General features: G+C 47.3%; 1 protein-coding gene across 4 annotated transcripts in view; it reads right to left on the bottom strand.

The window, feature by feature from the left end:
• GARNL3 (GTPase activating Rap/RanGAP domain like 3) overlaps window positions 1-27,254 on the bottom strand; it is a 125,652-nt gene that overhangs the window by 86,899 nt on the left and 11,499 nt on the right. For 3 of the 4 annotated variants that reach the window (XM_090274744.1, XM_090274745.1, XM_090274746.1), the window contains exons 2-3: window positions 25,513-25,683; window positions 6,355-6,424 (exon numbers count right to left, since the gene is read on the bottom strand). In XM_090274744.1, coding sequence (XP_090130870.1) covers window positions 6,355-6,424; window positions 25,513-25,683 — 241 coding nt within the window. Of the gene's footprint in view, window positions 1-6,354; window positions 6,425-25,512; window positions 25,711-27,254 lie in introns of all 4 variants that reach the window. The other variant, XM_090274747.1, reaches the window with a different exon arrangement.

Raw genomic sequence — 27,254 nt, 5'->3', positions numbered from 1 at the left:
AAAATAAAATAAATAAACAAATAAATTATAAAAAAAAAAAAAAAAAAGAGAGAGCACCTTTAAAAAAATAAATGGATCAACAGGAATGGACACTATACCCGCGTTTTGTCCTGACTTGAAATTACTTGCAGATCGTGACCTCCCCGGAAGTATCAAGATGGAGGCAGGGGAGAGGTCTAGGTTGTGCCCACGCTGTTTGTCATTCGTAACACATCAGTGTCTTCCCCACAGAGTCAAAGGCCAAGATAAGATCAATAAAAGCTACAAACAAACTTATGCTTTTGCTGACAGATTTCAATATGAAGTGATGAAGGATGGTCGATGGCGTAATGGCTGTGCCTGGCTTAGAATGCTGCCATGGAAGACCAGACTCCGGCTCATCAAGGAGAAAAATGGCACATGGTTTAGGTGGAAAGCACCGTGAGCTAATGAGCCAAACTGTATTTTGGGGAGGGGAAATCAGAGAGGCTCCTTTTTCCATTCCTTTATGTATTTTTGATGGGTTAGGCTACTCTCCAATTTCAACCAAATTGAACCATTCACTCATCCCACCGATATTTACTAAGTAACTCCTGCTAAGCATTGTGCTTGGTGCTAGGAATACAGTGGTAAGTAAACAACCGTGATTCCTATTTTTAGGGAGTTTATAGTCTATATTCTTGTTTATGGGCCTTAACAAGTGCCAGGGATAACAGTCCACTAGCAGAGGAAGAAATTTTCACCAGTGATTTTAGTTTGAGCTTTTAAATCATCTACTATATGAGGGGATGTAAAAGACACATTTTGGAGGGGTCCTGCCCAGATCATGCTCCTTGAAACTGACTTTTGCCTACATCCTCTTCAGAGAAAATCTGCCCTATCCACAAACTTTGCCGAGGAGATCGGAGGCCATATGTAAATCACATGATCCCACGACCTTGAACCCAACTGTCTGAATCAGGGATTGATACCTGAACCAGAGCTGCCAATCCATAACGTTCTATTTGGATTTTGAAATTAGGGCCTAAGAATGGACAGATTATAATGGGCAATAGAGCTGTAAGACCGGGAGGACTGGGGAACTGGAAATCAGTTTAGCGATAAAGAACATTTAATGAGAAAGCAGGATGTGACAGGGCCTAGAACACTGTAATGAATAAGACAGACACCGCTAGTGGACGAGGGAATACCTACTAAACAAATAAACAAAATAAATACAGATTGTGATACATCCTATAAAGAAATCAACAGGATACTGAGTTGGAGAGGGGGACTACTTTAGATTGTGTACTTGGGGAGGCCCTCTCTGAGGAGGTGGCATCTGAACTGAGGTCAGCCATGAGCAGTGCTGGGGAAGCCTATTCCAGGGAGAAGAAACGTTAAGTGCAAAGGCCCTGGGACCGAGAAGAGCTCAGTGTGTTCTAGAGACCACAACAAGGCCAGAGGTCAGAAGCACGGTGCGTGAGTGGGGAGAGAGAAAAGGTGGAAGAGGAAGGCGGGACAGGGAATCACGCAGGTTCTCGCAGGGCTTTGTAAAGGGGCTGGACCTGCAGTGCAATGGGAAGCCAGTGAGGGGTTTCAAGAAAGAAAAGATATTGTATTATTAACATTTTAAAACATCCCTCTGGCTTAAGGGCAGACATATAAATCAATGAGAAAGAAGAGAAAGCCCAGAAATTGACCCTTGCCTACAAGGTCAATGGATTTTCAACACGAGTGCCAGGACCACCCAGTGGGAAAAGAACAGTCTTTTCTACAAATGATACTGGGAAAACTGGGTAGCCATCCGCAAAAGAATGAAGCCGGGCCCTTACCCAATACCATATACAAAAATTAGCTAAAATGGCCCAAAGACATAAACGTAAAAGCTGCAACTATAAAACCCTTAGAAGAAAATGTAGGGGGAAATCTTTATGACACTGGACCTGGCAATGATTTCTTGGATATAACATCAAAAGCACAGGCAAGAAAAGAAAAATATAGGTAAACTGAACTTCATGAAACCTAAAATCTTTTGTGCAGCAAAGGACACTGTCAACAGAGCAAAAAGACAACCCACATAAGAAGAGAAAACATTTGCAAATCACATATCTGATTAGATATTAATATCCAGAATATATGAAGAATTCCTACAACTCAACAACAACAAAACACCCCAATTAAAAAATGGTCAAACTTAAATACCATTAATGGTATTAATACACAAATGGCCAATAAGCACATGAAATGATGCTCAACATCATCACTCACTGGTGAAAGGCAAACCAAAAACCACCGTAAGGTACCCCTTCATACCTATTCGTGTGGCCATTAAAAAGGGGAGGGGGAGTAACGATGTGGAGAGAACAGAACCCTTGTGTATTGCTGGTGGAAATGTAAAATGTACATCCCCCCCGTTGCTAATATACCCCAAAAAACTGAATATAGGGACTTGGGCACATACCTGCATACCAACGATCATGGCAATATTATTCACAATAGCTGAAAAAGGGTAAAAAACCCAGGCATCCAGCAACAGATAAACAGATAAGCCAAGTGCTGTATATACACACAGTGGAATATTATTCAGCTATAAAAAGCAATGAAACACTGATACATGCTGTAACACGGATGAACCTCAAAGATATCATGCTAAGTGCAATAGGCCAGACACAAAAGGACAAATATAATTCCACTTACATGGGGTACCTGGAAGAGGCGAATTCATAGAGACAGAATCAAACCGACGTTACCGGGGGCTGGGGAGGAGGGGCAACACGGGGTTCCTGGGTCATGGGGGCGGTTTCTGTTAGGGGCGATGAAAATGCTCCGGGAGCGGATGGCGGGGATGGCTGCACAGCATCGTGAGTGCACACAGTGCCCCTGAATTGTACACTTAAATGGCAGACCTTAGGTGGTGTATGTTTTCCGACAAAGAAGCATTAAGAGAGCGGCGCAGCTGGGAGGCACGGGCCGGGGAGAGGCCCCGGGGGTCGGGGCGCTGGTGGGCGAGGGCCGGGGCAGCAGGCGCGCACAGAAAGTGAAGCTGAGAAAGCCCGGGGCCCAGCGCGAAGCAGGGAAGAGCTTCTTGGTGGCTTCGCAGCCCCTTCGGCCCAGCTGCCTCCTGCACTTCTGTTGGGGAGTCACTTTATCCTGGAGCTGCACTGGGCGGTCTCTGTCACTGGAAGGGTAACCTCCCCGGTTAAGGCAGGGAGCCTGGCTGGGCCCCAGTTTAGCGGCAGCAGGGGACTGGAAGTTTGAGGCAGCTGGTTTCTAAGGCTAGACGGCAGCTCTTCGAGAGCAGAACTTTGTCCTCCCCTCGGTTCCTGGCACGGTGCCCGACTAACGGTGGCAGGCCTTCAACAAACAGCTCCCGAGTGAGGCCTGAGAACCTCTCCCACGAGTCTGCAGCGAGCCGAACACCCACGGTCTCACCAAATTTACACCCAAGTTAAACGCAAGCCCCTCAGCCGGCCCTTGTTATGGATTTGATTGGCCAAGCTGAGCTCTTCACAAGGACGTCCTCCTAATCTGTTCAAGGTCAGGAAAAGCATATGCTAAAATTTCAGTTGTACAGAATCCTGGGTACCCTCCTACAGTGTCAGAGTTCCAGGACACCCAAGAGTTACTGGGTTCCCAAGAATATTCATCAAACCAGGTGCAAGAAAAGTAAATGAACCTTCTCATAAGCATAGAATACATAAAACGGGTTTTAATTTAATAATCCTCTGTGGTTCGTAGGTGAGAGATACGTCTCCTTCCTTAAAACCTGAGAGCACAAAAATGGGACTTCACGAAATGTCATTTCTCTCAACCATCCCACCCCCCACTGCATGTCGTTTCTAACATGGGAAAACTAGAGACCACCTAGTTTTACAAAAGGAGGGAAGCTGACGCAGAGAATTGTCCATCACCGTGTTAGGCTGTCACGTGCCCATGAGAATGGGAACACTGAAACCCAATAGCAAGAAGAAGATATTTACAAAACAGAGCTAGATGAAAAAAGAGGAGTGCTAAATTAAAGATATGATTTGCTTACAACCATGTAGAAATGGCATTTGTAGCTACAAAACCTGGGAGGTACCAAAAGGAGACAAAACACTTGTGCAAGGTGGTAGAATTACACACGGAATATTAAAATGTATTTAAAATTTACAATATTTTACTGTTTTTAAATTTAATCTTTATTGTATTTTTTTCCACTACCATTTAGTCTCCTTATACCCCTTCTCCTCTCCTTTACAATGTTTTAAAGGGTCAATCACACACACACACACACTCATCACTCCAGAATAAACACCTGACCAAATGGATGGCAGAACTTCTGGGATAACCAATGACCAGTCTGGGATTGTCCAAACACAGGGTTTCTTCCATGTGGTCCTGGAACTGCAGCATCAACATCATGTGGGAACTTGTTAGAAATGCAAATTCTGGGTTAACCCCAGACCTACTGAATTTGAAACTCTGGGGATGGGGTCCAGCCATCTGTTTTAGTAAATTTCCCAGGTGATTCTGATGCCTGTTCAAGTCTGAAACCACTGCTCTCAAGAACTTCGCAGCCTGCTATTCTGTGATTCCCATGTCTGTAAAGGGACCACCTTTCATCCTGTGCCGTCTGTCCCCAATGCCACTCTCACTGTGTACAAGAACTCCATACTATTCATTAGATTGTGTTCAAAATCGTCACCTGAGAGCCAGGTTCTACTTTTGCTACCAAATTTCATCTTTACTACTATCGCTAGTTCACATGGGCTGTGCCCTCTGTGCATTAATTATCTCATTTAGTCCTCTAACAATTCTGTAAGGTAGATAACACGCCCATTTCACAAATAAGAAAGCTGAGGCCGAAAGAAATCCAAGATCATACCACTAGAACGTGATCAAACCAGAACGATTTCGGAGCGCAAGGTCTTAAGCACCAACGGAGGTTCAGAGAAGTCCACAGAGAAAATACATGATGGAGCTGGCAATGAACCCAGGCCTTTCCGGCTCCGAAGTCTGCTTGCTCTACGCTAAGCTCTGCGGCCTTACACTCTCTGCTGGGCAGAACCATTTGCTCGCTGCCCTTTGAATGCGCCACTGCCAAAGGTCATAACACGGGCAAATATCTACTGTCTTATCTTCCTTGCCACCAACCCACATCCTTCGGCCTCCTTGAGGTCTTCCAGGCCACCTCCCCAAGATCCCTTCTCCCAACCCCCACCTTTCCTGCTGCATACCTCTCACAGTCTTTGCCGGGTCCCTCCCTGAATTACAGTTACGCACACGCACCTTCAGGAGAGGTGGTGGTCTGAGGTGGCATGGGGTCTAGCACAGGACTGGCACTGGTTGAGCCGATCAATGTGCCTTTGATGTGGCTAAATTCATTCTTTAGATATTTTATGTATCTTATCAGCCCAGCTGGAGGATAGGAAGCACCTTAAGAACAACGATCAAACCTTTTACTTGTATTTTCAGGAACATTCAGCCCTGGGCCAGGTACACAGTCAAGCCTGTAATACATACTTGAATTCAAGTAGAATGCTACTAATATACAACTCTGTGTACCTTTTCCTGCTACTGAAGCCCTGTAAGAATGTAGCTTCTATTAATGAGGATAATTGAGTACCATGCAAATGGATCCAATCAACACTTTTCTGTAAATAGAAATAATAAATTTAATGTTTTTTAATAATGTTAAGTAATAATCAAGAGGATTTTATGAGCACAAATGTGCTCAAATTGCCATGCAGTTGGGGGAATCGATCATAATTCTGTCTTTAAAAAGAATTGAGGCTATTATATGCCTTCATTATGTCTCTTACAGAATGAAAGGATACTATTTTTAAAAATCATAGCACAAACCCCAATGTCTCTCATTAAGAAAAACGTGGGTATTTTCATTCCAAATATTGATCATCTATTACAGCCATTTATCTAATCCAACAGATATCCTTTTAACAGGGGGAAAAAAAAAGAGAGAACTCATAAATATCCTAACTCTTATCATATACCTAGAGCAAAGGTACAAAAAAATCAGAATATGTATTTCAATAACACTTAAATTTCAAAAGCTAGATTTATAAACTTTTAGGAACAAGATAATATAAAAACCAAATGCTTTCCTAATTCATAAATCATTTAAAAATTATTCATATCAATAACAGATGAAAATACCAAGCCACAACATGTTTTTAACAAACTGAAAGACAGAGATGAAAAGTACGTAACAATAAAAGCAAACGAAGATGGTAAGATTTTTATAGTCTTCTGATAGTCATTTAGTCGCATCCAATCCTTATTCTGTACTTCACATGGTCTAACAGTAAATATACAACAAAAGATCTGAAGCTTGGTGAGCCTCCTCGAAATCGAAATCAATGCACTACCACTGAACAGACAGTGTAAACTTACCAGCTCCACAGATCCATAATGTTTCCTACTGAAATCCCCACGTCTACAGCCTAGGTCTTCCGAGACAGAGCTGGAACAAAAATGCTTCATCAGTATTATACATAGCGATCTGGTCACAAACCTTCTGCAAAAATCAACTACCATTTGCAAAAAGGGCTGCTGTGGAGCAGGCTGGCCCCCTGCTCCTCACTGCAGGGGAGCCTCCTTCCAACAGACACAGTCCTCAGCAGCCATTGCAGAGACGGCTCCCGGGAGCCCTTGGGAAGGAGAAAAACACCCGAGTCATGCCTAGAAGTCTAGGCAATGACTGAATTAAATATTTAGCCACTTGGAATCGATTGAGATTTCCAGGGCTACTGGTGGTTTGTAATTTCATTTCAGTATAAGCAAAGGGGAGAGAAACCCTGTGGCAAACTTGAGACAAGGGACAAAGCTTACAATTACCTTTCGTTTAAAGGAGCCTTTTTGTCCCGAATATCCCACATAAAAATACCAGCATTATTTGATGTTATACAGGAGAAATAAAACTTTAAGTAGGAGGGAAAAAAAATCTTCAAAATCCTGGAAGTCCCCACCCCCCTCTAATTTATCACAATATGAAAAAGACTGGGGCTAACACAAAAAAAATCTAAACATCCAACTCCCAAGTATATTTAGCTTTTTACATAGCAATAGCTAATAATTTCCCTCCCCCTCCCCTCAAAAATGACTTAAATCAGAGAAGAAAAACCACATGCATTATTGAAGAAGAGCAATTAAAACAAGGGCAAAATTGTTCCTGCATTTGCATTTTGAATACGTAGTCACACACACAAAAGACACATATTGTATCGACTAGTTAGGAACCCAAACGGTATTCATGAAACCATCAGAGATCTGCAAATACAGTTTTAATAAGTTTTGTTCTCATATGTCATGTAAATAACTCTAATAAAACATGGACATAAAATTACACAGGAATCACATGTTTAAGACAGCCAAAACATTTGGGGTCTGACATGCAAAGAAAGGGACAGTTAGTACCTTTTCATCCTTCCTTAAAAGGTAGGCTACATTTTCTAAATTACAGCCCTCTTGGCACGTTTCAGAAAGAGACCGACTCTGAGGCTGAGCATCCACAGAACTGACTCTCTGCCAGGACACTGTCTGATAGGCTCCAGGAAAGACAGCATGAGAGAAATGAGATTAGAGAGTCTAATGGTATTCTGCTTCCACCATTGCACAGAGATGGCTAAATTAATCTTAAATGAGAAATTTAACCTTTTGTCATTCTCGCGTCCTTAGCTGAAAATGTGCAACAAATTAACGAGAAGGCCGCTTGCAAGGGTGTCCTAGGTTTTATCTCCCTGCCCCCAGTGACATGATTTTCTATCAAAAAGTCTCCGAAAGAGATGTAAACACCCCCCCACCCCGCCCGCCGTGGCCTATTCTGGTCCATGTTAAATAGGTCCTCTATCCCCATCTCCTTCGCTCATTTTGAAAACCCTGGAGAATGTTGCCACTGCCCTGCACAGCAGTGGCAAGATCCTTCTGGGCTACCCTGAGCTGCGGAGTGACAGGGAGGAGCTTCCATGAACTTGGACAGAGACCCGGGCAGAGCAGAGCTCGATGGCTGTTGGTTGCAAGCTCTACGTGCCCAAACCTCCGCGACCTCTCCAGTTCTTGTGGCGCCCACTATGCAGTCGACACCAGCCGCAGTTTCTAACACCAAGGGCCAGCAACGTAGGCAGAACAGGATGCTGAGCTCTGGGCCCCACCCTGTGCGCCCTCAGTATCCCCCCCGGGGAGAGGCTGCTTGTAGACACAGCAGCGGGCTCCCTAACTTTGCCCCCAGCCAGAGACACACACAGAAAGGATGACAGCTCTGTGTCCTGGAGCAGCCTCAGAGCAGGAAAACAACGACCTATTAAAAAATCCAAGACAGAGATAAACAGAACATCCGCGCTCGGTGCGTCTCCTCGCCCTCACTGCCTTTCCCCGCTCACTGCGGAGCCGGCCAGCGTGGCTAATGGCATGGCCCAGCTGCCCGCCTGCGGTGCGCCTCTAGGGCTGCGGGAGGCACTCAGAGCAGCCATGTTTAAAACCCCCCCACTGCCCCCCCCCTCAGGCCCTCTGGCTCCTTGGCTTCCAGCACAAAGGGTGTGATTAGAGGGGGTCCCCCAGAGCTCCAAGACAAGCTTTGTTTTCCTCTAGGCTCCCAGCGACTGGCCCGCTGCCTGGCACAGAGTGCACTTGCAGTAAACGTTGGGTGCATTAATGAAGATGTTTGCACATGTTTGGATCTTACTAACTACTGCATGTTAGCACCCTTGTGAGCATCAAGGCAGGCAGCCTGCTGACACGCTCCCTGATAGGTCCCTGGTCATTAATCCAGCAGTCCAGACAGTCCCGGCCCAAGAGGCACACCCTGCTGTGTGCACACCACAACCTGTTCTCTTTTCCTCTCGGGCCTGTGGCTGGACTACATTTCCTGGCCCCTCTTGCAGTAAGTGTGGCCCTATGACTGCGTTCTGGCCAAGAAAATATCAGCAGAAGTGACATCGGCCACATCCCTTGGGGGTCACTTCCTCTCCTTCCCTAGGGCCAGCAGATGGAGAGGACTAGAAGTACCCGCAGAAGCGCAGAGCTTCAAGATAGAAAAGACCTGGGTCTCTGAATGACCAGGTAGAAACTCACACTCCTGAGAACATTTGTACCAGAATATGGTGCGAGCAAGTGATGAACGCTGTTGGTTAAGCACACAGAACGTAAGTTTACCTGTGCGAGCTGCTGTGTGACCTTGAGCTAACAGAGAGGTCAGTGCCTTGCAGTGAGCGCTACCATAGCAACAATCTAAAACTCGGGGCTCGGGCTTAGTAGGCAGGCAGCGGCCAATGGGGACGCTGATCTGGGCAGCTGAAAGATGGAGATCTATGTTATAAAGTAGCAAAATATGTGGTGAAACTTACACGTGCAGAAATGCAGAAGATGGACCTGTTCCTCTGAGCCTACATCTCTAGGGAAGTGTCCGGACAGAGCGGAGCGACGCTGTGTGCTGGCCGCAGCAAGGTTTTTGGACGAGGAAGAGGCGAGCCCAGGCAAGGGCTGAATGGAGGTCGAGCAACGACAGGAGACAATGGAGAGTCTAGAGGCCAAGGGCCTCACAGGCTTGAGAAATCGCTCTGTTTCTGGATCCCAAACAATAAGTCTGGCCAGTGAAATGTGGGTAGAAGTGATGGGCACCTCCTCCAGACCTAGCCATCCAATTTCCCATGAATCACCCTTGGTCTCTTCGCTCAGCCGCTGGCTGAATGGAGAGGGCTGTGAGCACCAGGAGGGATGAGCCAAGGATGAGCCTTAGGCTCTAAATGACCCCCCGGGAGATCCCACATAGAAGTAGCCCCATTGGGCTACGATATGAGTGAGAAATAACTTCTAAGTCACTAAGATTCAGGGTTGACCTATGATAACGGGCAATTTGATCTTAATTGACAGAACCCTATAGGTAACAGAAAGTAGTGGGAGACTAACCCTGCAAAAAAGGGTCCTCTGAGGGCTGGTGGGCCAGCATGACTCTACTGGGGGTCCGCAAACTGTGCCCCTCCTCTGCCAGTGAGGCCTGTCTTTGAAAACAAAGTGGTATTGGAAGACAGCCATGCCCCTGGGTCACAGGTCACCTGTGGCCGCTTTTGGGGTACAATGGCATCGTGGGATAGTTGCAAGAGTGACCTGTGCAGCCCACACAGCACAAACTGTTTCTTCTCTGGCCCTTTGCAGAGCAAGCTTGCCTCCCCTGCCCTAGAGCCTCGTAAATCCCTTTGGTTGGTTTCGGGCCGGCCCGTTAACTGTGATTCGTGTGCCAAAGGAAATATTGGACAGCAGTGTTTATCGGACTTAAGAGTCCAGCGGGGTCCCCGGGGGAGCAGTTTTAAAATGCATATTCCCCGACCCTATTCCCAGAGGTTGTGATTCAGCTGGTCTGCGATTTGAACAAGCAGCCAGGGACTTCGGATCCAGGCGGCCCACAGATAGTGTTTGGAAAAGCACCGCTCGTCCAGGTGCTCTGGAGTCCTGGGAAGCCCGGAGACGTCCTGTAGCACTTGGACGGGAACGGACCAGGCCGTGATGAAGTCCGGAAGGGCATGTGCTTCAGTCAGACACGGGCTCGGCTGCCTCGTGTATAAGATGTGGTTGACAGTATCGCCTCCCTCACAGGGTTATAAAGAATGAATTCCAAAGCGCGGACAGAAGTTTATTCCAAGCACGTCTACCACATGAAAACCACTCAATAAATGCTAGCTATTATTATGACTCTTATTATTAATATGGCTTCTTCTCAGGTTGCTAGAGACAGCCCTGGGAAGGAATGTCCAGCATGAACGACTATTAACTTTTTAAAGCGTTTTAAATAAGATGCCTTCTTTGCCCCCTACAGCAAAAAGGGAGACCTGGGGCCAAGTCGCAGCTTCTGGGGGCAGGGCCAGGGCCAGGGGCAGGGCTACAGCTCGGCCCAGCTTCTCCCGGAGTGTTGATCGAACAATGTGACCTCATCAGGAAAATACCAGGGACCAAGAGGATGTTACCAGAGCGAGGCAGGTGCGAGAAGGCACCGGAAGGTTCAAGTTCCTCACACGCAATGCGGTCTAGGTTCTAAACATAAGCGCCTCCATTTTAGCAAATTAATGCATGAGGGCTCTGGATCATGCTTCACAGCAAGGACAGAGCTGAGGACCTTCAAGTGAAATCTCTAAATACGGCCCAGGGTGAAAGCAAAGATTTCCAGCTCCATGCAGAGGCCAGGAAAATTGCCATTATGTAAGCCAGGTTCCTGGAAAGCAGGACAACCCCTTCAAAGATGCAAAGTCATGGAAACTGAATGAGGAAAAAGAAGGAAGCTGAAATTCAATACCGGTCCTTGTTCAGCTCACCCACAGACTAGTGACTGACCCCAAGGACCAGCCAGGCCCCACTAACCCGGGCCTCAGTCATGCCCAGTCCTGCTGGAAGAGTTAAAGCCAACAGCAAGAACGGGGACTCTTCCTGGATCGGCAGAGAATTTGAGAAATGTCAGGCAACCTCTCTGCTAAGCCCGTAGTAATAGACAGACGGGAGGGATCCCTCTAACTGAGTGACAGAGAGGGTAAACCATGTGCCAGACTACAGACTTAGACGTAGTGGGAACTCAGGACCTTCTAACAGCAGGTTCTAGAAAAGCTTATTGCACAGAGGGGACCTTCCCTTCTGAAGGTAAGTGACACAGAAAAGCAGGGATGCTGATTATACCAGAGATGCCAGTGACTTCTAGTGACGAAATGGAAGACTTCCTGCCTTCTTTGGAAGATATTTAAGACATCAGATTTGAGAGGTCAGGAAGTAAGCAGGAAGCTTTCCAGAGGGCAAGGGTCTCGGGAACTCAGAGCCCTTGACTCCTGCCCCAGACGCCTCCCAGTGGCCCTGCTGGGCTCCTGGGGTTGCAGTACCATGCGCTCCTGTACCAGGATCTTGGGTTTCCCACCCCGCAGCAAGTTCCACCACCTTAACGTGGTCCCTGCATTTGGGTTTCAGGCACACCAGCCCTATGAGCTCAGGTGAGCTACTTCCCCTCACTGAGGCTGTGTCCTCATCTGTCACTCCTGTCTCTATGGGAGGCCTGAGAGAGATCACAACTCTTGCCACAGAGTAGCCACTAAAGGAATGCTGGTCCTTCTGCCAGGGACCTTGCCTCTCCTGGCCATCACCACGCCTGTGTGTCTTGCAGAGGGCCTGGCCCATGGCAGGCTGCTCGATGGATACTTGTTGAGTAAACGATACCTCTGCTCACTTTTGCTCTCCGTGAACGCAGGTGGGCTCCTGCCTGCTTTCCTCTCACCCCTGCCCCGTCTGCCATTAGACATTCTGATAAGCCTCAGGCACATCTGACATGACCTTCACCATTACTTGGTCATCTTTCCCGTTCTAACCCTCCTTCCTCAAACATTCTGGAACGCAGTCCTCCCGCAGTAGTTCGGTGTCCACTAAGCTGCTGACAATGACATGTGTCCCAGGAACTTACGTGGTTTTCTACTACTAATTAAGTCTTGCGGTAACTCACTGCAGGGTTCCTTTCAATAATGTTCCCTACCCGTGCCTTTGACACTCTCCCTGTCAATAAAAACATAGCAACCATACCAAATGCTGGCCAGCATACAGGCGGGAATGTAAAATGGCCAGCCAAGCCCCTTTGGAGGGCACTAGATGGTCTCCTATGAAAGTTAACATGCAGTCACTACATGACCCAGCAATAGTGCTCCTAGGCATTTATCCCAGAGAAATGAAAAAGCCTGACGCAAACGTTCACAGAAGCTTTAGTCATAGTTTCCCCAAACTAGAAAAGGCCTAGATGTCCGTCCAAAGGCAAACAGTTAAATTGTGGTACATCCATACCACAGAATATCACTCAGCAACCGAAAGGAACTAAGTACTGATACACGCGACCACTTGGACAAATCTACAAGGAGTTACGCTGAGGGGAAAAAGCCAGTCCTGAAAGGTCACATACTGCACGGCTCCATTTATATAACATTCCAGAAATGACAGAATTATAGAGGGAGGAGGGAGGTGGGGGTGGGGATGGAGCTGTTCTGTGTCTTGCCTGTGGTGGAGGATGAATGAACTTACAAGTGAGCTAAACTGGCGTGTGAAATGGGAAATCTAAGACCAATGGAAGGCATCCATGATGCTACCATTGGGGGACACTGGGTAGAGGGGATTCCTGTCTCTTAGAACTGCATATGAATCTATGATTCTCTCAAAATAAAAAGTTTAATTTAAAAAACTGGATCTGAGCCTAAAGCCTTCCACTCATTCAGTAAACAGTCACGGGGCACCTGTGGGGTACCGTGAGGCGCGTGGTCCCTGCTGCCGGCACTCTCAGTGCAGTGGGAGGACATAAAGTCCATAGGACTTCGCAGGAACAAAAATATTGTGCAAGCAAAGAACACCTGTGTGCAGCCAGTCTGGTACACTGTCAGACAGATTCTTTCCACCCCCTTCCTAAGCAGCATATGCAGCCTTGGGGCGGGTGCCCACAGCAGATGCCGGGGAGGCGTGTCCCACCCCTGTCAGCGGGGGGCCCACAACCCAGAAACCCGGCACTGCTGTCCACAGAACGCCTGTGAAGCGTGACGTCTGCACATCTGTGCTCCCTCCCTCCCCGCCCTTCAGGGGCCTTGGCTTCTCCTTTCCTGTAGCGTCCAGACTGGAGGGGTTTCCAGCTCTGAGTAGTTTGGTCTGGGAAGCCCCGCTCACAGGAGGCCTGTGCACGCACGGCCACAAAGCGTTGAGCTGAGACTTACGTAAGGAAAAAAGTCAGCAGACAGCATATGTCGCTGCCGTCCGCCCCCCGCCTGCAAATCTGACTTCTCTGGGGGAATCCTGCCAGAGCCTGTCTCCCCAGGTTCTCAGAATTTCCCCACTGAGATTCAGTCACACGTCTGTCTCCAGCTGCACCCAGACTCTGAAGGAAGGCATGTCACCCAGAGCGGGTGCTTCCGGACCGTCCCCCAGGCGGCAAGAATCCTAGAGAACATCAAGGCCACTCCGACCCTTGCTGCTGAACGTGGGCCTTGAACCTGAGCTCGTTAAAAATGCAGGCTCTCGGGCTCTACCCGAGACCTAATGAAACAGAATCAACATTTTAACAAGATTCCCCCCAAGGATTCATATGCCCGTCGGGAGCTAGCCCTTGGTTCTCAAACCCAGCTTGTATCAGAACCCCCTGGATTTCTTCTCTGTTTTATAGTGCACTCTTTCAAGACAGAAAAATAAAGAGTAACATAATGAACATTATAGACTTGAAACTCCTGTGTACCTCTCCCCTCCCCTGAAACAACTACCAAATAATGTGGTTTGTACTTCCTGCTTATATTTTTATATTTGTACTGACCATGTACTCATTCAAAACAATATACAGCCTTGTTTGGAATGCCGCACAATTTTACACGAAAGAATACCGTACCGTGCGTGTCTTCCCTGTGACTAGCCTCTGTGGCTGAACAATCTGTTTTCGAGATTTGTGTATGTTGGTACCTGGGGCTCTGCTGCAGCCACTCACGCTGCTGTACGCTAGGGCCTCAATACCCCGTGGCTCCTTGCTCTGCCTGTCGTTGGACAGATCAGCTGTTTCCCATTTTTAAACCATGCTGTAATGAACATCCTCTTGCATGCCTCCTTGAACACAAGTGTAGTCATTTCCCTAGATCCATGCCCAGGAGGGCAACTGCTGGGTCATGACACATGCATCTTTATTTTTCTACATATTGCAAACTTGTTTTCCAGAGTGAGTTCGGCAGGTCCTCAAATCATGCCCTTTTCTTCAACATTGTTTCGTTACAACGTTGATGAGATGCTGTAGGAACTTCACTCCTGTTTATATCGATTAGCCTATTGCAAAACTGGTTTTGTTATATCTCGTCTCACTGCAGTTCCAAGAACTTATCGATGATGTTAGCTGAGGACTCACTGTATACCAGCTTACTCGCCCATCAGCAGCGTGTGAGGTCTCTTTGATCCATACCCTAGTGAACACTTGGGATTGTCAGAAAGTGGATTTTGTCCGTCTGAAGGATATAAAATGGTGTCTCACTGAGTTGTGGTTGTAATTTACATTCCTCTGATAACTCAGGAGCTTGAATATCTTTTCCTGTGCTTATGGGCCATCTGAACTACCTTTCCTATGATTTGTCTATCCCAAATCCTTTCCCACCCCCTTTTTGTAGGTTGTTGGTCTTCTTTCAATTGATTTGCAGGAATAATTTGTATATTCTGAATGTCAACTCCTTTTTGTTTAATACATTACAGATGTCTTCTTCCAGAGAGTGTTTTTTCTTTTTTAAGCTGCCTTCCTGATATCTTTTATCATGTAGAAAATTTAAAATTCTAATGTAGATATTTTCAGTCTTCTCCTTGAATGGTCTTTTTTTTTTCTGACTTAAAAAAAAATCTTCACCATCATGATGTCATAAAGATAGTCTGCTATCATTTCTTGCAAAAGCTTTCAAGTTTTCATCTAACTATAGAAATGCCCAGTTTTCACCTAGACCTCCTCAATCAGAATCTTCAGGAGTGGAACCTAAGCATCTGTAGTGTGTGTGTGTGTGTTGTGGTTTTTAATTTTTTTGAGAGAGGGGAAGGGAGGGAGAGAAACATTGATCGGTTGCCTCTCGTACATGCCCAGACAAGGGACTGAACCTGCAAGCCAGGCATGTGCTCTGACCAGGAACCGAACCTGTAACCCTTTGCTTTGTGGGATGACACCCAACCTCTGAGCCACACCACTCAGGGTGCACCCACACTTTTAAAGAAAATAAATTCTAAAGGCAATTCTAAGAAATGCTGGCAGACCCGTTCCCTACCCACAGGATGCCCATGGAAGTATCTCCTCCACAGAGTCCCAGGAGTGCATCTCATCCTTTCTTTTTCTGTTCCCAAACCTGCCGTGCTCCCTAAGGTCTGTCCTTCGAAGGATTTATCTACTTCCACAGCATCAATATTACTGACACGCCTCACATATACCCGTCTGTGCTTAATTACGCTTGGTTGCCTTTCCTGGTTCTCCCAGAAGCACCAGCAGCTCAGTATGGTTTTTCCAAAACTCACCCAATAACCTGGCTTCCCTCTTCTGTTCGTGTTATGAGTATTTTCACAGTCTCCCAGCTATGGCGTCACCTTTGACTTCTCCCTGCCTTTCAAACTCCACAGTCAGTCATCAAATATCATCAGTGATCATCTCGACACTGAGCCAGCCCAGTCCCTCAGTCGGACAGATCCTCACTGTTCCAAACCCAGACTCTTATGTAGCCTTGCCTGTCTCCCTGCCTCCTTATCACAGGATCCGAGGGCGGGAGAGACTTCCAGGTCTAGAAACTTAAGGACCATCTGGTGTCCCACCCGTCATCTGTGATTGTGTATTCACTGTCAGATGCTTGAAAAACAGCTCTCCAGTCTCTACTTACACTATCAGTGATAACAAACACAGTATGTCCCCAAAGCCCGCCATTCTTCCTGTTAAACAGCTTTTTTTCCTATACTGAGTTGAAATCTCTCACACCTTAATTCCCACCAGCTGGTCCTACGTTTTCACCCTTTGATTCTTTAACAGTGCTGCCATCACTTACGCCCCCGGCCCCTGTCCCGTCTGGCCCGCCCTTCCCTGCCTCTCAGCACCCCAGGCCTCTTTTCCTTCAGCTTAAGCTCCTTTACATCTTAGGACCTGGGATGCCCTCTCCATACTCCTTCTCATTCTCCCAGGCCCCCTGCCCCCAGTCCCAGACTAGAAATGACGAAGACAGTATCGGGTTGACAACTGCCTCCCCCACTAGACACGAGCTCCACACTGGTAGTTGCCTTGTTGGTTTAACCCAATGTAAAATTCTTAGCACCTAATGTAATCCTTGGCACAGAGTTAGCTCTTAGTGGGATTTTGTTGAATGATAGATGGATGGATGGATGGATGGATAGATGGATGGATGAAAGGTAGCCAGCCCTTTGGGACCATACAAAACAAGTTAAGATCCCTTCTACCGGAAAGCCCTTCAAACAAATGTTTGAGGAAAGTCATCATGTCCAGCTTAGGGTTTTCTTTTCACAGGGGCCAAGAGTGACAAGGGGGTGGGGTGAGCTACACTGTGCAGGTCCCTGGAGAAGGAGCAGGACAAACACACAAACTGCTTTGTAACTTCCTCTAGGATCAGGCCTGGAGAGACGGACACCCCAGTGCTCAGAGTTCTACTGCCGGCTGCTGCATAGTCACAAAATCTGTTTTTGAGCGGACAGAAGAACACTGCCAATGTTGCCTCAGGTTAAGCTCCCAAAACTCATTTCAGAGGTTCGTACAATGCCAGTAAATGAGCAAATAGAGAACTACCGTGGGAGCCGTCACAACACACAAACTGGGACCCCATTCACTAGCCATTGGTTCATGATGAAGCTCACGTTTCCCACGTCTAGCAGTCGGTGCCTTTTAATAAACAGCAATACAACTGAGTGCGACCAGTTGACACCAGAAGATTAAAAAGTGAATTAGCAGCCAGTGTCAAACTTATCCAACTGTATATTTAAGATCCTTGCAATTTATTGCACGCAAGTTATAGCTCAACGAAAAATTTATTTTCAAGTGTCACGCAGAGAAAATATAGAACTCTGATCTTAAACTTAAAGTAATATCTATATGTATACAGTAGTTAGAAGTGCATAGGTGTTGTCTGATGTTTATTTAGCCTCGTCGGACCCACCACTAATTCATTGCCTGATCTCAGGCAAGAAACAGCTTCTTCATGAGCCAACTGTCAAGTGGGGCTTAATTAACTAACTGATTCAACAAATACTGATAACCATTATAACTTTCTCATAAGGCTATCGGCTTTAGTGAAAAACAAAAACAAACACACACACACACACACATACGAAGCACTCAGCATGGAGTCTAGTTTGAGCACAGTAGCTATTTGACCAAATGGAGGCTGCGCAACCACACCTCTCCTTGGGAGGAGGTGCGTGGGCTTGAAGAACACCCCGAGGAAGAGAAAAAGGGCTCTCTGCGGGAAGTTCAGGCTAAGCTGGAATTTGCTGGAATCAAAATTTTCTCATTTTAGGAACACAGCCGGTGGGGAGGAAAATCTTTTCCTCTACCCTGTTAGGTTCTATGACTGGCGCTTGTGACTTAAACTAACACAAGACAGACTAACAGGAGAAAAGGCACACACATTTTATTTCTCACTTTATGGGCATAAGGGCTCCACCAAAAAGCAAACCCAAAGAAGCAGCTGGCCTCGGGAACTTATATACCATTTTTAACCAAGGGCGATAAATCGTGGAGACGTGACTTCACAAAAGAAAAGGGAGCTGGGGCCTCTGAGGGCGGCACGTGACGGGAAGGTAAACACGTGGGGGAAGCCCACGGTCTGTAAGGGCTGTGCAGTCAGGTGTCCGCGTGAGCCTCACCCCGGTGCCTTCTCTGTCTCTGCTGATACTGGAGAGCGGAGGGGGGAACCTTTACAAAAGGGAACTTCTGCCCTACTTTTAGGCAGATGGGGCAGTGCAGAGATTTCTTCCAGTGCCTGCTTGTTCTCAATTGCCTTCAGCTCAAAATAATCCTCAGGCCAAAGTGGCATACTTTCAGGTGGCATCTTCTGCTCTCCTTCATAGCCAATACCAATGTGTAAAAAATTCTTAGTCCCAAACATAAAAATAAATGCTTGTGGCACTGACTGAATTTCACCTTGAGGTGACCTAGGGGAGGAAGAGGGCCCAGGCTAATTTTTAAATAATACCTGGAACGTATTATAATTTTCTGGACTAATTTGGATCCACTCCACGATTATCTGCCCTGTTTTCCTCCAGACACATTCAGAGCACGTAGCGGAAGTAAAGCAGCTTTTTCCGTGCTTTTAAGGTCAAACTATACTTTTGAAAGATTTTCGAAAAGTTTTACTTCACTATGCTATGCTGATTCTCAGATAGTCAAAGAAAATGAAGCCATGGGCGAGGGAGAGTGGTAAGGGAAGGGGAGGGGGTATTCTTTAAAGCAAGCAGAATCACAGGCAAACCTAACGCAGAGAAACAGGCAGAAACGTAGTCTCGCTGCGCACATTTGCCAGAGGGGGCGACAGGAAAGCCAGCGGCCTGCTTCCGCAGCCCAAATGGGATTTATACAAATGAGTGTCGGCTACAGGCCCCTTAGGACAGGGGAGCCTGAACTATTTCACTTTGTCCCTTCAAAGCAATGATTAAAAGAATAACAACAGCTAGTCACTATTTATAGTGTGTCCTTACGGTGTTCTGTACTTTGAGACGAGGTGAGCACCAAAAATGGGTTTGTGGGCCCATGAGGATGGTCAAATTTGAAAGAATGGAAAACTCGAGTCATCAAAGGGATGCCATTCTTAGTAACAGCACGACCTCCGTGAGGAAAAATAATTCCTTGTGGCAGCCCCGCAGGCAGCGCCGAGCCGGGCCGCACCGCTCAGGGCCCCACGCCCACGGTCAGGCCCGAATTCTCTCACGCCCGACGTCTGACCAGCCGCCAGGCCCCGCTTCTGCCCGCTCAGCCCTGCGCTTCCTCTCCCGACCTCGGCCTGGACCATTACTGCGCTATCTCCCGAGGTGCTGGATGCATTTACAAACCAAGAGAAACGCACGTATCCCTCCCCTTTCTTTACACGAACAGCAGCAAACCAGACACAGCTCTGCTCCTTGTCTTGGTTATCTTTTCATTTCATGTATCTCGGTGATCTTTCCAAATCTGGACCAGGACCTCCTGTATTCTTCCTTATGGCCACAGAGTATTCCATTGAGTAAATGGACCCGATTTTACATACCCCATCCCCTGGGTAAACGACCACCAAACTGCAACGCAGAGCCTTGAGTGTGCCACTTGGCCCCGAGGACGTGCGCAGAGCCCCGCGGCGTCTCTGAGTCCCTTGCCGCTTCTCTCCTTTCCAGTTCCACTTTCTCTGCTTCCGCTCAGACCTTCATCCGTGCAGAAGCCTTCTGCCTGGCACCTCCGCTCTGTTAGCCTTAACTTACAGCCCGCAAATACGCCTAGTGAGCGCTCCCTGCGTGCCAGGTACTCTGCTGAGATGGGGAACGACAAGAGAATCAAAACCAACAAAACCCAACGAACCTCTCCTAACCAGACCCACTCAGATCCCTGCCTGTCACACCGTTGTTGGAGCTTTGGGAGCTGATCAATGAATCAAACTGCTCCCTTCTCTGTGTTTGGAATCGGCTGCGGATTAGTGACAGGAGAGGCAAATGGAAACCCAAATATCAGTTTCCTCACTGCCAGAGTGTCATTAGCTAACTGAGCCCGAGAGCCAAGTGGGTTTCCTAGTCCCTGCTCCCCCGCCCCACGCGTAGACCTGGAGCAGCTCACCGTGGGGGGTCTGCTCCGTGGAGGGGCAGACACATGGTTGCCAGGGGATGATGTGCCGTGCCGGGCTCCACTGTCAAGCTCCCACAGGGGAGATCGAGGCAGGTGGCCTCCACAGCTGACTGTAGAGGACTCCAGGGTGTTCTTCCCCATGGAAACAAGAGAGGAAATAACACACAGCTCTGTGGGCAACCAGACCCCAAAAACATGAGAGGAAAGAAGGAAGGGGACAAGGCAGCCACCCAGCCTTTCCTCCATGGGAGGGAAGCAGAAGTTTGGAAACACGAGGACAGGGTCCTAGCATTTCCCCTAATAGTAAATGAAAAAGCTCGCTTCCCAGCCTGTGCGTCACAATGAAGTGGCCCTTCACCAGGGAGCAAACTAGCTCTTTCAGGGCTTCGGGGAGCAGGGCTAAGGCACGGGTGGTTGAGGGGGTAAGAGAAAAACGGACTGTGCAGCATTTGAGTCTTTGGATCTGGTCACCCCTCCAGCCTGACCTGTCCCTTTCTCTATTTTGGTTTCATGACCCCACATTCTTTTTTGGCTTGAACTCTCTTGAGCTGGTTTTCTGTCACTTACAACAAACAAGCCCCTCCCTAGTCCGTCTGCTAATTGGTTTCCTGGCCTCCTTACTGTGCATAGCTGTGAAATTAACTTTTTAAAATCAGAGCTCAATCCATCACTTGCCTGTCTCAAAATTCATTCAAAACCAATGTCCCAAGGATGAAGTACAGCATCTTTCGTAATATGTCCTCCAATTTGACTTTCCAGGCTTCCTTCTACTTTACCACACAAGACGCAAACCAGGATAGGCCTTCTAGAATATCCTGCTCCCCCGTCTCTGCCTAATAAAATCCACTCAAGAGAAAAAGAAGGAAGGGAAGGTTCTACTCCTTTGTCAAGGCCCATTTCACGTTATTCACTCCAAAAACACTTTCCTAAGTAACCTCTGCCCCCAAAGATGTAACTGGACCCCTCTTCCTCCTGACGGCATTTATCCAGTGACCTTTGTCTTGTTCTAGCTTGGATTTTGTGCTGTCTTATCTCAGGGTCCTTTTATTAATGGCAAGACCAACCATTCAGCTGCCCGAGTCAAAACTCTGTGGTTCACCTCCTGCATCTACCACCTGTAAGTTTACCAGGTAAACTCGAATCTTCCTGTTAAATATGTCTTCAATCAATCTCATTGCTCCTGCTTACTAGATCTTACCTGCCCACGTTAATAGGTCTCCTGGCCACCAGCCTTATCATACTGCAATCTAGCTGCCCATGACACCAGTTACCTTTCCAATAGGCAAATCTGATCATGCTACGCCCAGACCTAAAGAGTTAGATCAAACTTCTTAGAAGGGTGGCTAAGCCCTCCCGCTCCCCAGTGAACTGGCGTCTGTCTACCTTCCCAGACTTACTGCTCACCACTCGCCAAGAAGCACTGGCCAAATCAGGCTGTTCATGGTTCTCTGAACACCCAAACTGCTTTAATGCTGCTGGCCTTTGCACATATACACGTATGTATGGGAAGGTCTCCCCCACCTCTGCCTGGTCAACTTCCTGTCCTTCAAGTCTTCCCTCCACTGAGAAATCTCCTTGGACTTCCCTGGGTAACAGCACTTTCTTAATCCCCTACTTAATCTGGAAAGAGATGCTTTCTTTGCATCCCCAGTGCCTAGCACAAGGTTCAGCAAAACACACAAGTGCTCCGGAAATTGTTTAATAGACACCAGAAGCCTTTTCTGGCAGAGAATAGGTCTTTGTATCACCACAGTGCCTAGCACCAGCCCCAACTTTGTGCCTGGTCAACTTGACTGGTGTCCAGTACAGTACTGTTATGGTCACTGCTGCCCAGTACCACCGTGCCCTGTGGACAGGACATCCCATAAACACTTTGCTCCTGGTTGCACGGCTAAGTACAGTGAGGCTGGGCTGTGGGCACTGGAGCCAGAAAGCCCTCGGTTCAACCCCCTGCCGTCACTTACAAGCTGTGCGCCCTGGACAAGTCTCTTAGCCTTCTGGGCCCCAGCTTCCTTATCTGTAAAATGAAGCTAACAGTAGCTGCCTCATCTTGTTGTTGTTTTTGTTTTTTGTGAAGATTAAATAAGTCAACGTACTTAGGATGTTTGCTCAAGTGCCTATGATGCAAGTCATCAATAAATATTCGTTGAATGAATGAGTTGATGAATGAGTGGCCCACAGACTGGCAGTTTCTAAAGACACATCTTCCTACATGTTTTCGGGAGAACCCATCATCTGGCTCTTGGTAGAATCAGTTCCAAGCCTCTGATGCGACCCTGCCAGCCTCAACGCCTCCACCCCCCCCACCCCCCCCCACCCCCCAGTTTCGCCAGCCCTGTGGCTGCCTATCACCAGAGCTCGGTCTCGCCCTGACCAGGTTCACCCTAGGGCCCAGAAGATGCCACTATGGGCTGTTTCTGATGTTTCTCATGGGCTCTGCTGCAGTACTGCCCGCCCCTTTGACCGCATCACCCTCGCGATGCATTGTGGGGCCGGTAGTTTAGCGAAAAGGAGGTGCCGGCCCGACCACTGTGGGGACTGTAACTCTGCCTGGTGCTGGGAGGGACAGCGAGTGGCTCTTCTCCCCACCCCACCTTCGGCAGATGGAGCCTTGGCACCCCTTTCCTTCCTTGCGGCCTGCCAGGGCTGCCCAGGGCTCTGGTTAACAGCGGCTTCCAAAAAACCAGGAGCCTTTTGCTCAGAAAATTCACTGAAATTTGAGATTTCAATTTCAAATCAAGGAAACGCTCAATTCCCATATTCTCATAAATAGACCTAAGGAGCCATTTGTGGAATGTATGGTGGTAGCTCTGAAAATACAGCAGTGACTCCCAAGTTTCCCTGAAGAATCCACAATAGAACTGTGCATAGCTATGAAATTATAAATTTATCAAACTCTGCGAACCTTGTCATTTACAAACTGCATTACATCATAACATCATAAAGGCTATCGATGGCTCCCCATGGCCTAAGATATAAAATTCAGACCTCTTAGCTAGGCATGTAGGTGCTTCATAAGTATTTTGTATTGATTTATTGTGGAAAGCAAGACCAATAAAATAGCATTGCTCTGGTCAAGACAGCATAAAATATAAAAAACAAAGTGGAGCCACTCATGTCAACCCAAATGGCTGTCAATCAGCCATGACACTTTGGTTCAAGAGAGAAACTACCTCAGTCAGAGCAGATACATCTGGCAAGGAGACACACCTAAGGTATCTGCACATGTGATCAGAACAGCCATGTCTGCAGAGCAGGACCACCCATAGACAGGCTCCTGGGGAAATGCCACACTTGCCATCAGGGGTGTCAAGCAGAATAGCCATGTACCACCCATAGGCTCCTGGGTAAATTCCAGACTTAGCATCAGGGGTGCCAAGACATCTGTCAAAAAGACCCAGAAGGTGGGGGGGGGTCCACCACTTTCAAAGTCTAACTGAGGCAGGCTCCAGACCACTGCTGAGACAGCTCAGCTGCCCACGCCAGAGCGCTGCTCCACGCCACGCTGCTCTCCCTTGGTATCAGCTGCCAGAGGCTCTGCCCTGCTGGACTGAGGACTTTGTCTGCCCTGCTGCCCACTGGCTCCAGATACCCTTCCTTGCAAGACACTGACAATTCCCTTGCCCACCTGCAGGACCTGCAGACTGAGACTCTGGGACCCAAGTTCGTTATCCCCCATTGATGGTTGTGTATGTGTTACAATTCTCTTAGACTGTTAGAGTGTGAGTAGGGTACTAATGCACGTTGATGTTCTACTTTGAGCGAAGCTGCCTAAAGGCTGAGTGAAGAGCACAGTCACTGCGTGTGACTCTTGTCCATTCCTGGGTGCTGGGCTGCTGCTCAGTGGTTGCCCAGCTGACTGATAGGAAAGACTGTATCATGAACCTACACTCGTGACATTTATATGTGATCACGTTTTTCAAAGCAGCCTTTCTCAGCATTTGTTGCGCATGAGAATGACCTAGGAACTTTGTAAGATATTGCCATGTGTGTCCCATCCTAGACCTTGGAATCCTGGAGGGATGGTGCAGGCTTCCATGTTATTTTAAAGATCCCAGGATGGTCCTCATGTGCAGCCTGGGCTACGGACTGCTGGTTTAATGCCTTCCAGCATGGCTGGGACATGCTTTCATGGATCTGAGCCTTAGCTCTGCAGCTCCCTCTGTGTAAGGTTGCCTTCTTTGCTCTTTCCTGCCCGGCAGAGCTCACCCTGCCTGGCTAAGCTCAACTGCTACCCTTTCTCCCTGTCCTCCAGCAGGTGACCTGCTCCCACAGCACTGGGTGTGTGTTTGTTTCTAGCAGCACTGAAGTTACTTGGTTACTGGTGTCACCCTGGAATGGCTGTAAGTTCCTTGAGAAGACGACATCCTGAAGAGTCTTCTTTTAGCCACTTCAGAGCCACTAGTTGTTTTGTAAGCCCCACAGGTAATTCTGACCCATGTCCCTGGCCGGGAACTCGCTTCACAAAAGCACCGAGTACAGTAAGCATCGGTCAGTAGCTGCTGCATTGAATTGATGAAGCTCTCATCTGTTTTTAAGTCAATTCCATCAGGGCACCTGGTTGCCTTTGATTCCCCTGGAAAGCTAAGCACCCTCTCTTGCACTATCTTCTTCAATCATTTACTCATTCATTCACCCAACAAATACCATTGCACACCATAACAAAACCCTGGGGATTCGGGAGTAAACAGGAAAACATAGTTACCATCCTATGGGACTTAGAATCTATTAACGTATTAGTTATAGTATAGTTATTATTACCGCTTCGTCTGAACAATATTGGCTACTTCCCTCCTCTAGATACTATTTGATATTCAGGGTAAGGACATCTCTTATTTTCTTACATCCCCAGATGTTGCCGGCACATAGGCGGCATTGCAAATCTTGACTAAATCAAGGCAACACATTTCATAGCACCTATCACAAATTAGTTAGCATTTATTTGTGTAGTTATTTGATTGACGGCTCTCTGTCCCATGAACTGTAAATCCCCTGAAGGCAGGAACCGAATCTATTTTGCTCGCTATGGCTGACACTGGGCCTGGCTGAGTAGGTGCTCAGTGAATATTGCTAAGTTCAATAAATAAATACGCAAATAAGACATCAGTAAGGACAAAAATGAAATCTTCCATCTCAATATCCACTCCTTCTCCCTCCCTATTCTTCCCCCAAATGGTAATTTTCTTCTTGAGCATTAAGGGATTTTAAGTTACAGTGAACATGAGCCCAAACAGATGATGTTTCTTTTACTTACTTACAGGTTGACCTGGGACTCTACTTCAGGGTCTTTTGTTGACCATGGCTGAAGGGGCTGGATGCCAAAGGACAGAGATGACTTTGCTTTCCACAGAAGGGTTTGTGCGACCTGACCGCCACAGGAACCCTTTGTCAGCGGATCCATCGGTGGGCCTGGAGGCTGGCGCGCTGTACTGAAGCAGAAGGAGTCGGGACAGGCACTGAGAACAGAGAACAAGGAGGACAGGCCAGTCACTGGCCGACGCTGGTACCGCTACCGGGAGGCCAGCCCCATTAGTAAGTTAGGGACCCCGGTGTCCCACCAAGACCTTACTGCACGAAGTGATGCCCGAGCATGCGGGGACTGAGAGGCACCGTCCAAATCCTACCGAGTCCCTCGGCAATGAGTGAAGTCATCCACACCATGCAGTCAGCGGGGACCAGGAAACAAGGAGGACAGTGAGCATTTAAACCGCCACAGATTTATTGAGGAAAAGGCAACGGTCACCCAGTAAGGGACAGCTGTATCTGGAGTACTTTGGGGGAATAATTACTGGTGGTACCTCATGGCCATCACTGTGTTAGTCTAGGGGAACTTAGATGATCTCCTCATTTCCCACTGAAATTCCCAAGAAAAGCCGTAAGAAGGACTTAACACTGTGGAAAAAAGAGGACCAAACCCATGTTGCAAGAGGAAGGGCAGAGAGCATTAAGCAGTGGCGCTTGCTGAATTAATACATGGATTGTTCATGGGAATACATTCAGAAATGCATCCCTAAAGGCTGCCTGCCCCAAGGAGGAAGGTGGGGAGGTGGCTGGGGGGTTGGGGGGGGGTGGCTTTGCTAGGGAAATGCAGGCATCCTGCTCCTCCTGATGGAAATTCCCTTCTCGGCCAATGAACGGTGTTCTTCACTCACCTCTCACTCAAGTGACAGACAGGCAAACAAGACCCACTGACTTGAAAATGTAAAAAAAAAAAAAAGGAACTCTTTATAATGTCTTCTTTTAAATTTATTTTTATTGAATTTGTTGGGGTGACATTGGTTAATAAAATTATATAGTTGTAGGTGTACAATTCTATAGTACATCATCTGTATATTATATTTGCGTTCACCACCACCAGTGAGGTCTCCTTTATCACCATTTGTCCCCCCTGTACCCCCTCTCCCACTACCCACCCCCGTTTCCCTCTGCTAATCACCACGGTATTGTCTGTGTCTGTGAGGTGGGTTTTTTACCTTTTTCATCCAGCCCTCCACCCGCCTCCCCTCTGACAGCTTACACTCTGTCTTTCATTTTATTATAATCTTGAATTACTAAGATTATTTCTGTGTCTTAGCATGTTATTTTCTAGCCCTTTAAACTTTAAATTTTGTTTTAAAACGCTTAAGTGCTAGTTCTTTAAAACCCTTTCCCATCATCTAATTTTGTCCTTTTACCATAACTTTACCCCTAGTTTCTGAGTTCTTTTTTTATACTTTCATCTAATTCTTTAGCTTCATTTTCTCACTGTTCCGATTCTGTCTCCTCACTGTTAATTTTAATCCTTTTGCTCATTTCAGTTATCTTTCCTAGTCTTAACTTCCTGATATAAAAAATGTATGTCCTGCTAACCTTCGGACGTATTTTATCTTAATTGTCTCGGCGTTTAAAATAGTCAGCAGCTGAAGAACTTGGAAAGGCAGCAGAGACAGCGCTCATCTGCACAGCTCTTTGGAACCCACGAGAACAAGCAAACGCAGTCCAACGTTCAAAGGAGACGTCT

This window comes from Furipterus horrens, unplaced genomic scaffold (genome assembly GCF_987537825.1).
Source record: "Furipterus horrens unplaced genomic scaffold, mFurHor1.1.pri manual_scaffold_4, whole genome shotgun sequence".
Classification (NCBI taxonomy): domain Eukaryota; kingdom Metazoa; phylum Chordata; class Mammalia; order Chiroptera; family Furipteridae; genus Furipterus; species Furipterus horrens.
This window is presented reverse-complemented; position numbering and strand designations above follow the sequence as displayed.